General features: G+C 44.8%; 1 protein-coding gene across 2 annotated transcripts in view; it reads left to right on the top strand.

Annotated features, from left to right (window-relative positions):
- The window catches only part of ANKMY2 (ankyrin repeat and MYND domain containing 2), a 48,301-nt gene extending 35,605 nt beyond the window's left edge, over nucleotides 1-12,696 (top strand). For both annotated transcript variants that reach the window (XM_068235113.1, XM_068235112.1), the window contains 3 exons: nucleotides 66-194; nucleotides 2,889-3,030; nucleotides 11,488-12,696. In XM_068235113.1, coding sequence (XP_068091214.1) covers nucleotides 66-194; nucleotides 2,889-3,030; nucleotides 11,488-11,693 — 477 coding nt within the window. In that variant the 3' untranslated portion in view covers nucleotides 11,694-12,696. The remainder of the gene's footprint in view (nucleotides 1-65; nucleotides 195-2,888; nucleotides 3,031-11,487) is intronic.
- The last annotated feature ends 954 nt before the right edge of the window (nucleotides 12,697-13,650 follow it).

Genomic DNA, 13,650 nt, shown 5'->3' with positions numbered 1-13,650 from the left:
GATGCATACTTTTATCATACATGTATAAATGTGTAACGTAGTGTCATTGTGTGGTTCTGTTTCAGGGTTCTGACCCGACAGCGTTCTCTGTCCTCACACAAGCTATTACCGGCCAGGTGGGCTTTGTGGATGCCGAGTTCTGTACGACATGCGGGGAGAAGGGGGCCGACAAGAGGTGCTCCGTGTGCAAGCTGGTGAGTGTCCATTATTGCCCCCCAGGCTTATGGAGTACTGTAACCAAATTGCTATAAATGGTGGGCGTGGTATAGGAAGGTGCAGGGGGCGGGGTCAGCTTGTAGCACAAAACTTTCAGCAAAACTTTACAAGAATCTCTGATAACTCGTACTACAGAATGCCCAGATAGCCCATGGTGACTCAAAACCACTAGGAAAGTATAAAGGGGCTAAAAGAGACATAGCTATTTGGGTTGAATAAAGACATATGTCCATTGAGTTCAACTAGAAAATAAAGGTCCAATTAGCTTCAAAAGGAAAATATTCCTTCCCGACTCCAGATGGCAATCAGATAAAATCCCTGGATCAACATCATTAGGCATAACCTAGTAATTGTAGCCATGGATGTCTTTCAACGCAAGGAAAGCATCTAAGCCCCCTTTAAATGCAGGTATAGAGTTTGCCATAACGACTTCCTGTGGCAATGCATTCCACATCTTAATCACTCTTACTGTAAAGAACCCTTTCCTAAATAAATGGCTAAAAAATGTTTTTCCTCCATGCGCATCTCATGTCCTCTAGTCCTTTGAGAAGGCCTAGGGACAAAAAGCTCATCCGCCAAGCTATTATATTGCCCTCTGATGTATTTATACATGTTAATTAGATCCCCTCTAAGGCGTCTTTTTTTTTTTTTTTTTCTCTAGACTAAATAAACCCAGTTTATCTAACCTTTCTTGGTAAGCGAGACCTTCCATCCTTCGTATGAATTTTGTTACTGGTTTCTGCACCTGCTCTAAGGGCTGGTTCAGACGGACGTTTGGAGGCATCGCGTTCGTTGGCGTCGCGGCAGCAATGCGTTCGGGCTTTCAGCAGCGTTCGTGTTGCGTTTGGATGCGGTCACATTTTTTCTTCCTCTAGGGGGACATTAGCCGTCGCGGTTCACCGCCCCTGGAAGCTACATGTAGCTTCCAGGGGCTCCTTGAACGCCAGGGAAAATCGGGTCACAAACGCCGCGTTCATGCAAATGCGCATGAAAGCTTGGTGCAAACGCTCCCATTCACTTAAGTGGGAGCGTTTAACGCCAAGCCCCGAACGCTGGCGGTAAATGCTCCGCAAGCGTCCGTCTGAACCAGCCCTAAGACCTGCAGTATCATTCTTATAATGTGGTGCCAAAAAGCCCTTTTAAGCAACGCTGAGTATAAATAATGACTGAGAAAAAAAGGACAGCCCCTCTTTGTCCCTCCGAAAAAGGGACATTTGGGAGCTATGCCATAGCTGAAGCTGGCACACAAAGTATTTTGGCCATGGGGGCGGGGCCGGATTTGAAAATTATGCCTCCCAGGCTGAAGACCATAACATTTGAAACCCATACAAATAAGAAGCACATTTCTTCCAGAGTAAAATGAGCCATACATTGTTTTTCTCCTATGTTGCTGCCGCTTACAGTAGGTAGTAGAAATCTGACATTAATGACAGGTTTTGGGTTAGTCCATCTCTTCATGGGGGATTCTGAGAAAGGCTTTTATTCTTTACTAGTGACCTTAGCCCATTTAAATCGGGCTTGGTCTGTAATCGCCGACACATGCAGAAGTTTGCGCGGTAGCGCAAACGCACGGACACAGGGACATGGGACGCAGAGACACGGGGATTATTATATAGGATAAAGACATTCCCTGAAAATGATTTGTACAAAGATGCTGGCCAGCCTCCCTGATCGCTGCACACTTTGACAGTTGGACGGAGCAACTGCCATTCACTGAGTGCTTTTAAAAATAAAGAAAACTAAGAACCCCCCATGGGAAGATGGGCTAGCCCAAAATCTGTCGGTAATGTCAGATTTCTCCTTCTTACTGTGACAGCAACACAGGAGAAAAGTAATTTATGGCTTATCTAACTCCAGAAGAAAATTACTTCTTATTTTGTATATGTTAACATGTATTTTAACTTTTAAAGGGGCGCTACAGCGAAAAACTGTAAAATTTAAAATATGTGCAAGCATATACAAATAAGTACATTTTTTTTTCCCAGAGTAAAATGAGCCATAAATTACTTTTCTCCTGTGTTGCTGTCACTTACAGTAGGCAGTAGAAATCTGACAGAGGTAACAGGTTTTGGACTAGTCCATCTCTTCATAGGGGATTCTCGGCAAGGCTTTTATTTTTTATAAAGATATTCCCTAAAAAGGATTTAAACAATGATGCTGGCCAGCTTCCCTGCTCGCTACACAGTTTTTTGGCAGTTGGACGGAGCAACTGCCATTCACTAAGTGCTTTTGAAAATAAATATATCTCTGAGAATCCCCTATAAGGAGATGGACTAGTCCAAAACCTGTCACTTCTGTCAGATTTCTACTGCCTACTGTAAGTGACAGCAACATAGGAAAAACGTAATTTATGGCTCATTTTACTCTGGAAAAAAATGTACTTATTTGTATGTGTTTGCACATATTTTACATTTTACAGTTTTTCGCTGTAGTGCCCCTTTAAGATTTTCGCGACAGAGGTCCTTTAAGGAACAGTTCATTTTGACTATTTTGGTTAGGAGGCTCGCATTAGGTGTCAGGAAACGGGTTGGGCATAAAAGAAAGGGTGATAACCAGCGATATATCTAGTGGCACACATTCAGAAAGGGTGCTGCTGTCATCTGGGTGCCATAGGAAGCCACTAGTGGAATATCGCCAGGTCGGGGGTGTTCTGAGACGTCTCTGTGTTACAGGTGATCTACTGCGATCAGAACTGCCAGAAGCTGCATTGGTTCACCCACAAGAAAGTCTGCAAGACGCTGAAGGAGAAGCGGGAGAGGCAGGAGGCCGAGGTTGCCAAAGAGAAGAGGAGGCAGGAGAAGCAGGCCGAGAAAGGTGGGCGTTTCTCATAATCCCCAGCATAACTCTATACTGCTTCCTGATTGGCCACAAGTTCTGATCAGCAGCCATTGGCTAGAGGTACTTTCCAATTGGGAGACATGAGGAGAGTGTTAGTTGGGGGCTGACCATTACAAGGATAGGGGTGGGCTTTTCTGTGGCTCCTCCTACACTGTTCCAGCTACCTTACGGGTATATCTCTGGGGCCAGGAAGGCCCCACTAGTTGCTCAGTAGTGGTAACCTGTATTGGCCAATGGAAAAAAGTTAGATGCTTATGTAGGTAGAGGGAGCCCTCTGGATAGTTTTAAGGCTTCCTGTGTCCTTCTCCACACAGTCGCTGCTAGCCGGGACTCTCTGACAGCTTGCTGCTGCGTTCTCCTTTGGGCATGCCTGGCTATGCTTGTGCTGGCTCAGTATAGCTGTGCTGATTCACAAAGGGCTCGCAACGACAAGTCCAACACGCTGATGTCTGATATGTTCAGAGGGTCCAAGTGCGGCAACATCGAGGTCCGCTGGTCTAATGGGACAGGCCCACTTCCCCTCCTACTGTATCCTGTGTTCCCCCACCTCTTAGATTGTAAGCTTGATGGGACAGGTCCTCTTCCCTCCTACTGTATCCCGTGCTCACTTTCCTCTTAGATTGTAAGCCTGATGGGACAGGTCCTCTTCCCTCCTACTGTATCCTGTGTTCCCTCACCTCTTAGATTGTAAGCCTGATGGGACAGGTCCTCTTCCCTCCTACTGTATTCCGTGCTCACTTTCCTCTTAGATTGTAAGCCTGATGGGACAGGTCCTCTTCCCTCCTACTGTATCCTGTGTTCCCTATCCTCTTAGATTGTAAGCTTGATGGGACAGGTCCTCTTCCCTCCTACTGTATCCTGTGTTCCCTCACCTCTTAGATTGTAAGCTTGATGGAACAGGTCCTCTTCCCTCCTACTGTATCCTGTGTTCCCTCACCTCTTAGATTGTAAGCTTGATGGGACAGGTCCTCTTCCCCCTACTGTATCCTGTGTCACCCCTTGAAGTGTACCCAAACCGAAACTCCTATACAAAATCAGATTCTTACCTGTAGAGAGGGAAGCCTCAGGATCCTATTGAGGCTTTCCTCGGTGGTCTGCTGTCCACGTCGCTGAGCGTGAAGACCCCGAAGATTAGTGAAAAGGCATTTTAGCTAATCCCATCAGGGCTGCGCGGGTCCTCTTCCGGATTCATGGCCGCGCAGTAGACGCTGGAGTCCGCATGCGCAGTAGCATGCATGGGTGGGCCTGAGCTTCTGCGCGGCTATGAATGCGTAAGACAAACCGCATGACCACGATGCGGGGGGGGGGGGGGGGGGAGGGGGGCTCGGCAACAGGAGGCTACCAACAGCCAAGGGAAGCTTCAATAGGTTCCTGAGGCTACCCTCTCTTCATGGTAACTAACTCATTTTAAACTCGAGCTTCGGTTTTGGCTCTCTTTAAACTATGTACACACAATGGATTAAACTCTGCTGGGCATCTAGTGTGTGTACAGCAGCCCCCTGGCCTTGCCCAATGGCTGCCCGGCCCCAAGTGCATTGTTTTCCTGCTCTTCACCACTGTGAGCCACAATTCATCCCATTACCCTCCCCATAGCCTGGTTACCCTCCCCCTTTCCAGTCTCCACCCCTTACTAATTTATCGTACAACTCTGCAGAATGTGTTGTGGCTTTATAAATAAAGGATAATATTCTTATTGCGACTGTCCCTTTAAAGGGAACCTGAAACGACTAAAATTATTTAAAATAAAATAAACACATGATGTACCTGCAAATGAATATTACATACTAACCTCACCGTCAGTCCCTCTCAGAAGCTCACCATTTTCTTCTTCCAATGATCCCTTCCAGTTCTGACTAGATTTTGTCAGAACTGAAATATATCAGTTGCTGTCAGTTATAACTGAAAGGACAACTGATGTGCTATGTAATGTCCATATTGCCCTATGGCTCAATTGGGTCATATTACAGTTTAACAGTGTGCTGACCAGGAAACTGTTATGGGGGTAACGGTCATTTTCAGAATGGAGGACGGAGAATTTAATTGATCACAGTGGACAAACAGGATGCAAATAAGAATAAAGAGATTGATGAGTAGACTACACGGGAGGTAAGTATGACCTGTGTATGTTTATTTTGACTTTCAATTTTCAGTTCTGGTTTGCTTTAAGTTTTGCTGTCTGCCATCAGTGACACTCCATCCCCCTCTCGCTATCGGCAGAGAGAGGCAACAGACAGAACGCCAATTTAATGTCTGTATGGAATATGCTTTTGTGCTTGGATGATACACATCGCTGTATTGCGGGAGGCAGAGAACAACTGTCTGATAAGCGTGGAGCAGGCGATGTATTCCGGGAGGCGGAGAGCGATTGTCTGATAAGCGTGGAGCAGGCGATGTATTCCAGGCGGCGGGAGGCGGAGAGCGATTGTCTGATAAGCGTGGAGCAGGCGATGTATTCCAGGCGGCGGGAGGCGGAGAGCGATTGTCTGATAAGCGTGGAGCAGGCGATGTATTCCAGGCGGCGGGAGGCGGAGAGCGATTGTCTGATAAGCGTGGAGCAGGCGATGTATTCCAGGCGGCGGGAGGCGGAGAGCGATTGTCTGATAAGCGTGGAGCAGGCGATGTATTCCAGGCGGCGGGAGGCGGAGAGCGATTGTCTGATAAGCGTGGAGCAGGCGATGTATTCCAGGCGGCGGGAGGCGGAGAGCGATTGTCTGATAAGCGTGGAGCAGGCGATGTATTCCAGGCGGCGGGAGGCGGAGAGCGATTGTCTGATAAGCGTGGAGCAGGCGATGTATTCCAGGCGGCGGGAGGCGGAGAGCGATTGTCTGATAAGCGTGGAGCAGGCGATGTATTCCAGGCGGCGGGAGGCGGAGAGCGATTGTCTGATAAGCGTGGAGCAGGCGATGTATTCCAGGCGGCGGGAGGCGGAGAGCGATTGTCTGATAAGCGTGGAGCAGGCGATGTATTCCAGGCGGCGGGAGGCGGAGAGCGATTGTCTGATAAGCGTGGAGCAGGCGATGTATTCCAGGCGGCGGGAGGCGGAGAGCGATTGTCTGATAAGCGTGGAGCAGGCGATGTATTCCAGGCGGCGGGAGGCGGAGAGCGATTGTCTGATAAGCGTGGAGCAGGCGATGTATTCCAGACGGCGGGAGGCGGAGAGCGATTGTCTGATAAGCGTGGAGCAGGCGATGTATTCCAGGCGGCGGGAGGCGGAGAGCGATTGTCTGATAAGCGTGGAGCAGGCGATGTATTCCAGGCGGCGGGAGGCGGAGAGCGATTGTCTGATAAGCGTGGAGCAGGCGATGTATTCCAGGCGGCGGGAGGCGGAGAGCGATTGTCTGATAAGCGTGGATCAGGCGATGTATTCCAGGCGGCGGGAGGCGGAGAGCGATTGTCTGATAAGCGTGGAGCAGGCGATGTATTCCAGGCGGCGGGAGGCGGAGAGCGATTGTCTGATAAGCGTGGAGCAGGCGATGTATTCCAGGCGGCGGGAGGCGGAGAGCGATTGTCTGATAAGCGTGGAGCAGGCGATGTATTCCAGGCGGCGGGAGGCGGAGAGCGATTGTCTGATAAGCGTGGAGCAGGCGATGTATTCCAGACGGCGGGAGGCGGAGAGCGATTGTCTGATAAGCGTGGAGCAGGCGATGTATTCCAGGCGGCGGGAGGCGGAGAACAACTGTCTGATAAGCGTGGAGCAGGCGATGTATTCCAGGCGGCGGGAGACGGAGAGCGATTGTCTGATAAGCGTGGAGCAGGCGATGTATTCCAGGCGGCGGGAGGCGGAGAACAACTGTCTGATAAGCGTGGAGCAGGCGATGTATTCCAGGCGGCGGGAGACGGAGAGCGATTGTCTGATAAGCGTGGAGCAGGCGATGTATTCCAGGCGGCGGGAGGCGGAGAACAACTGTCTGATAAGCGTGGAGCAGGCGATGTATTCCAGGCGGCGGGAGACGGAGAGCGATTGTCTGATAAGCGTGGAGGGGGAAGAGGCTTTGTACTGTTTCTTGTCAGCCTTTGTGTAGCTGGGAATAGAGACTAGCGCTCTGCGCACGTTATTATATTCTGCATTCGCCGGCAGAGTGTGCGCGATAATTGTGTTACCTGCAGTGTTGTCATCCTCGGGGAATCCTGCAGAAGGATTGCTCTGTTCTGTCGGAAGTCTCTCTCTTTGCCGTGTTTTTTTGTCTGGTCTGTTCTCATACCCGGCGCACGTACAGAATACCATTACAGCCGCAACTCTGCACAGCGCTATTTTATCTAAAATATGATTTTATTTTTTTTCCTGAAAAGGAACCTATATTAACCACTTCGCATCCACACCTTGTTTCCCACTTATGGACCAGAGCGGTTTTGACAGTTTAGCTATGTCCTTATTTAATTATAAATAACTTTATGACACAGAAATTAAATATATAGTGGTTTTTTTTTTTCCAAGACAAACTAGGCTTTCATTGTATGGCATTTTTTTCCCTCGAACAATTTTGTTTTCTATGAATTTTAATGGTAAAACAAGGGAAAAAAATAGAAAAAATACATTTCTCAGTTTTACCAATTCCAGTTTAAAAATTAAAAAGTGCTACTGTAGATAAACACACATTTTGTTTGGCTATTCTTATCCTATCACAATTTATGGTGAAGATATATGATTCTGAAATAATGCTACAGTGTGTATTTATTTTTCACTATGAACTGAGAAAATAAAGTATTTTAAATGGTAAAAATCAATCTCATTAGCTCAGGAAACATATATTCCCGTTCACCAATTGGTGCTGCATCAGATAGTGCCAGAAATGTGCACAGGAGCAATGCCCAATCCTGCACAGCACTGCTTCTGCTACAAGACGTATATCTACTGACTCGTGGATTAGATGAAGTCACAGGGGACGTAGATATACGGTAGTGGTGGATAATGAGGTTCCAGGGCTGCCAATAGTCATGTTCATATATAATAGAGTCCAAAAGACCTGTATTGATAATTGAAGGTGGTTGAAACCTCCAAAAATAGTGCCCCAAAAATATATGTAAACCCCCAATCCCCCCCCCCCCCCCCCCCCCCAATATTTTTTTTTTTTTTTTTTTTTTTTAACCTGGTCTGGTACAGGAACTGTGCAGGGCCAGTGGCATTGTGAGAAGTTTTTTATTTTTTTTTAATCTACATTAATAAGCTTATCGTAGCATGCAAATAACAGAAAGCTTCCTATTTCAGATAAAATAAGTAAGGCCTGAAACACACCAGAGGAGTTTTTCTGAGCGTTTTGAGTTTTTAAATCTGCTGCTAATGTTATCCTATGTGTCTGTGCACACTGGAGCAATGAGGTTTTGTAAAAAAAACCATAGCATTACATTGGGAAGAGCTTTTAGAGGTTTCAAAACCTCTTCCCAATGTAATGCTATGGGTTTTTTTTTACAAAACCTCATTGCTCCAGTGTGCACAGACACATAGGATAACATTAGCAGCAGATTTAAAAACTCAAAACGCTCAGAAAAACTCCTCTGGTGTGTTTCAGGCCTTACTCTTCGTAGAGCTTACACAGTGATGTAAGCCTGTTGTCTAGGTGACATTTGTTGTGGGAGGGGCAGTACGCTGTAGCTGAAGCAAGGGAAAATTAACACTAAGCTGGGTTTAAAAAAAAAAGAAAAAAAAATTAAAAAAAAAAGATGAAAAGTGACGTCACTTTTGGCATCACAGAGAACCAGTAAAGATTTAACCACTTCGCCATATCTGGACGCATATATCCGTCCAGATAGGCAGTGGTGCTGCAGCCGTGTGCGCGCTCCCGCTGCCCCCCCGATCAGTGAATGGGCATATAATTCCCATTCACCGATCTAAGTCCTCGGCAGAAATACCGACGCTTTCTCATCAGAGAGCGTGGTATTTCTGCCCCCAGGAAACTTCTTCTCTTCATTTTAGTTCCTAGATGCGACATCGTTCGCATCTAGGAATTTTTTGAATGTGGCCATCTTGTGGCCAAATAGTAAACTGCACCCACATACCTGTATTGAATAAAAAAATACATTATATTACATCTAAAACTGGCTATTTACCTCCCAAACTAAAATTACCCAAATACATTTTTGTATTAAAAAAAAAAATTAAATGACAATAAAAAAAAAAAAACGACATAAATAGTTACCTAAGGGTCTGAACTTTTTAAATATACATGTCAAGAGTGTATCTTATTAAATTTTTTTTAAATTATAAGCTTGTAAATAGTGATGGACGCAAATTGAAAAAATGCACCTTTATTTCTAAATAAAATATCGGCGCCATAAATTGTGATAGGGACGTAATTTAAATGGTGTAATAAGCGGGACAAATGGGCACATAAAATGCATGGGTTTTAATTACTGTGGCATGTATTAATTTTAAACTATAATGGCCAAAAACTGAGAAATAATAATTTTTTTCCATTTCTATCTTAATCTTCCTGTTAAAATGTATTTACAGTAAAGTGGCTCTTAGCAAAATGTACTACCTAAAGAAAGCCTAATTAGTGGCGGAAAAAACGAGATATAGATCAATTAATTTTGATAAGTAGCGATAAAGTTATTAGCGAATGAATGGGAGGTGAACATTGCTCGGATGCATAAGATTTTCGAAGCTGTAGGCTGAAGTGGTTAAAGAGACACTGAAGCGAAAAAAAACTATGATATTATGATTTATATGTGTAGTACAGCTAAGAAATAAAACATTAAGATCAGATACATCAGTCTAATTGTTTCCAGTACAGGAAGAGTTAAGAAACTCCAGTTGTTATCTCTATACAAAAAAGCCATTATCTCTACGACTTTCAAAAGTCGTGGAGAGGGCTGTTATCTGACTTTTATTATCTCAAGTGTTATTGAGCTATTTACTTTTTCTCTGCTAGAGGAGAGGTCATTAGTTCACAGACTGCTCTGAAAGAATCATTTTGAATGCTGAGTGTTGTGTAATCTGCACATATTATAGAATAATGCAATGTTAGAAAACACTATATACCTGAAAATAAAAATGAGAATATTTTCTTTGCTGCTAATCTTCTAGTAATTATTCATAGTACACAACCAATTCACTATATCATATTTTTTTTTTCGCTTCAGTGTCTCTTTAAGCCAGCAGAAATATTTTCTTTTTTACATATCACATTTCTTCAAAATTTTTCTTCGAATTTTTTCTAAATTTGTCAGTGATCACAAAAAACAGGATAGGCAAGCTAAATGGGTATCTGTTTTTTTTTTATTTTTTTTGTTTGTTTTTTTCAGTTAATATGGAGCTTCATTGCACTTTAAAGGGATGCTTAAAGAGACTCTGTAGCGAACAAAAATTGTTATTTTTACATGCTAGTTCGCTTCAGAAGTCTCATTAGATGTACACCGCCGCAAAACGAGCAGTTTAGACCACACACCCCCCAAATCCCGGGGCAGACATCCACGACCACCTTGGTTGTGGATTGTGCTGCCAGGGGAGGCAGAGCTTTCAGCTGCAGCTCTGCCTCTCCTGACGTCAATTGCCGTGCGGATCTCCGCCTCTCCCTGCCCCTCTCTGTGAAGGAACAGTGAGAGGGGCGGGGAGAGGTGGAGATCCGCGGCGATTAACATCAGTAGAGGCAGAGCTGCAGCAGAGAGCTCTGCCTCTTTAAGGAAGCGCCGGACGGATTGCCCCCCGGGGATTTGAGGGGTCTAAAGCGCTCGTTTTGCGGTGGGGATGCGGTGGTTTACATCTGAGTACTGAAGCGAACTAGGAGGTAAAAAATAGCAATTTTTGTTCGCTTCAGTCTATCTTTAAGCCATCTGTTAAAAAAAAAAAAAGAGCTTCTACCAGTGCGCCTGTGCAGCCCTGGCCACGCATATCGTTGCTTGTGTTGCCGTCCGCAATTGCATTCTGCGATTGCGCAGATCAGGGCTGCACTCCTCCTCTGTTATGAGAGGAGCCGCGCTGTATCGGAGCTGCTCGTACATGAGCGGCTCTAGCTTACTACGCGGGCGAGGCTTGCGCGGCTTCTGTGTGGTCATGATATAGGAAGAGGAGCTGCGTGGTCCCGATATGATTAGCAACAATGCCTAGTCATTAATTTCCTGGAGTTGCGCTCAGTAACTGGGGACATCAGAGCATCGAGGGAAGCCTCAATAGGATCCTGAGGGCTTTTTTACGTCCTCTTTAGGTAAGTACCCGAGCTTCGGCTGGGGTACACTTTTTATTTTTTTTTATTTATTTATTTATTTTAAATCCAAAAGATCATGAGCTCAAAGAACACAGGAAACAAAATGAACCTAAGCTCCTCATAGCACTATTAATCTGGCATAATCCATCATATTCTGTATCAGGAATCCATGTTCATTCAAGGAGTTATGTTACCTACTTTCCTATTTTCTTGCATCATTAGTTTTTCTTTAATTTTCAACAGCTGAACGAGAAAAAAAAAGCATTTCGATAACTATACATTTGTATTCCAGAATCTAAAATGACTGAATTGACAGCAGCAAAAGAAGAAGAACCGCAGGAAGCTGAAGGCGGAGAGTCCAAAGAACAGGAAGACCAAGGACCTTCAGATGGTTCAAAAGAAATAGCAGAAGTCTCTTCACCGACAGAAGATCCTTCAACTACGCCAACAGAAGAGCCCTCAGATGATGCTAGCACTTCACAAACCTCTGAGAAGTAATGAGGTGTAGAAGACCTCTTACAACAAATCGAATACTGTGAGGCGCACATTGTCCACCTGTCCTGAGCCTTCACCAATGGAGTCGGTATTGTGGATCTTCTCATAAGCGCACAGGGAGAATCCTAGCTGGTCTCCTAAGTCCTTCATTGGTCTACCTGTGTTTCCGAGGTGGAATCCATGAAACCTCTCCATTCGTGAAGCCTCAGGCTGGTTGGGTTTGTACGGCTCAAAGCTGAAGCTCTTCATCTGTTGGGTAACTCGAAATTCCATCTGTTCATCCTCCAGATTCCTCTGGTTGTGAGGAAAAGCTGAGACTTGGGGTTTAGCAGCAGCTAGAATCCCGGAAATAGGGAATGTCTATATTAAGGCTAAATGTAATAAATGAAAGGGAACCTGAAGTGAGAAGGATACGGAGGCTGACATTTATTTTAAACAATACAAATTGCCTGGCAGCCCTGCTGATCCTTTGCCTCCTAATACTTTTAGCCACATACCATGAACAAGCATGCAGATCAGGTGTTTCTGACTGAAGTCTGACAAGATTAGCCGCATGCTTGTTTCAGATATGCGATTCAGACACTACTGATGCATGAAAGGGCAGCCAGGCAACTGGTATTGTTTAAAAGGAAATGAATATGGCAACCTCCATATACCTCTCACTTCAGTTCCCCTATAAAGTATAGTTGTACAGAGGGATATGTACAAAGGCTATCCTGCTGAGCCTCTGTTTCTAATAGTCTTAGCCATAGATCCTGAACAAGCATGTAGATCAGATGTTTCTGACTAAAGTCTGACTGAATGTGTCACATGTTTGTTTCAGGTGTGTGATTCAGACATTGCTGCAGCCAGAGAGATCAGTAGGATAGCCAGGCGTCGGGCATTGTTTAAAAGTTAAAAAAAAAATGGCAGCCTCTATATACCTTTTGATTCAAGTTTCCTTTAAGAGTAAATGTATTAGGGTGGGTACACACGTCAGATAAAAGTCTTTGGAAAAGGCAAGATCACAGACCAATTTTACCCCCTTCCATGTAGTATGAGAGCCATACTCTACACAGACTATTCTATGGAGCTGAGCTCCCCATCAGAAAATCTTTGCAAGATGCTGCACACACAGATGCTGTACACATGCAACAGATCAGTATCTGCAAAAGATCCGTTCCTGCAAATTGCATTCATAGTCTATGATATCTGCAGATCTCATACACACCTTGTTTCACGGACAATTATCTGTGGATCAGATCCACCAGGATGGATCTTCAGATCTGCAGATGATTGTCTGATCTGCAGATGAATGTCTGTTAAACAAGGTGTGTATGAGATCTGCAGATATAGACTATGAATGCATTTTGCAGGAACGGATCTTTTGCAGGAACGGATCTTTTGCAGGAACAGATCTTTTGCAGATACTGATCTGTTGAATGTGTACAGCATCTTTGTGTGCAGCATCTTGCAAAGATTTCTGTCTGATGGGGAGTTCAGCTCCATAGAATTGACTGTGTAGGTATGGCTCTCATACTACATGGAAGAGGGTAAAATTGGTCTGTGATCTTTCATTTTCCAAAGACTTTTATCTGACGTGTGTACCCACCCTTAGCTTGCAGGAGCCTCAGACCTCCTCCCGACAGACAGGTGGGGGATGACTTGACTTAAAAATATATTTAGTTATGGTCAAGGAGATACAAATAATTTCGAGCTGATGCAAATGTATGCACATTTTTATGCAAAAGTATGCAATTTGGAAATGAAGAAATCAAATTTTACCTCAGCAGGATTTGATTGGTTCTTTTTCAAGCTGTATACATTCGCATAAAAATGTGCATACATTTGCATCAGCTCTAAATTATTTGCATCTCCTTTATTCCTACATTTGATGGTACACTCTTTTTCCAAATCCAAATGCTGGTGCACACCAAAGGCTCGTACACACGTCGGATTTTCGCAAACGACCCGTCGTTTG

This window comes from Hyperolius riggenbachi, chromosome 5 (genome assembly GCF_040937935.1).
Source record: "Hyperolius riggenbachi isolate aHypRig1 chromosome 5, aHypRig1.pri, whole genome shotgun sequence".
Lineage (NCBI taxonomy): Eukaryota > Metazoa > Chordata > Amphibia > Anura > Hyperoliidae > Hyperolius > Hyperolius riggenbachi.
This window is presented reverse-complemented; position numbering and strand designations above follow the sequence as displayed.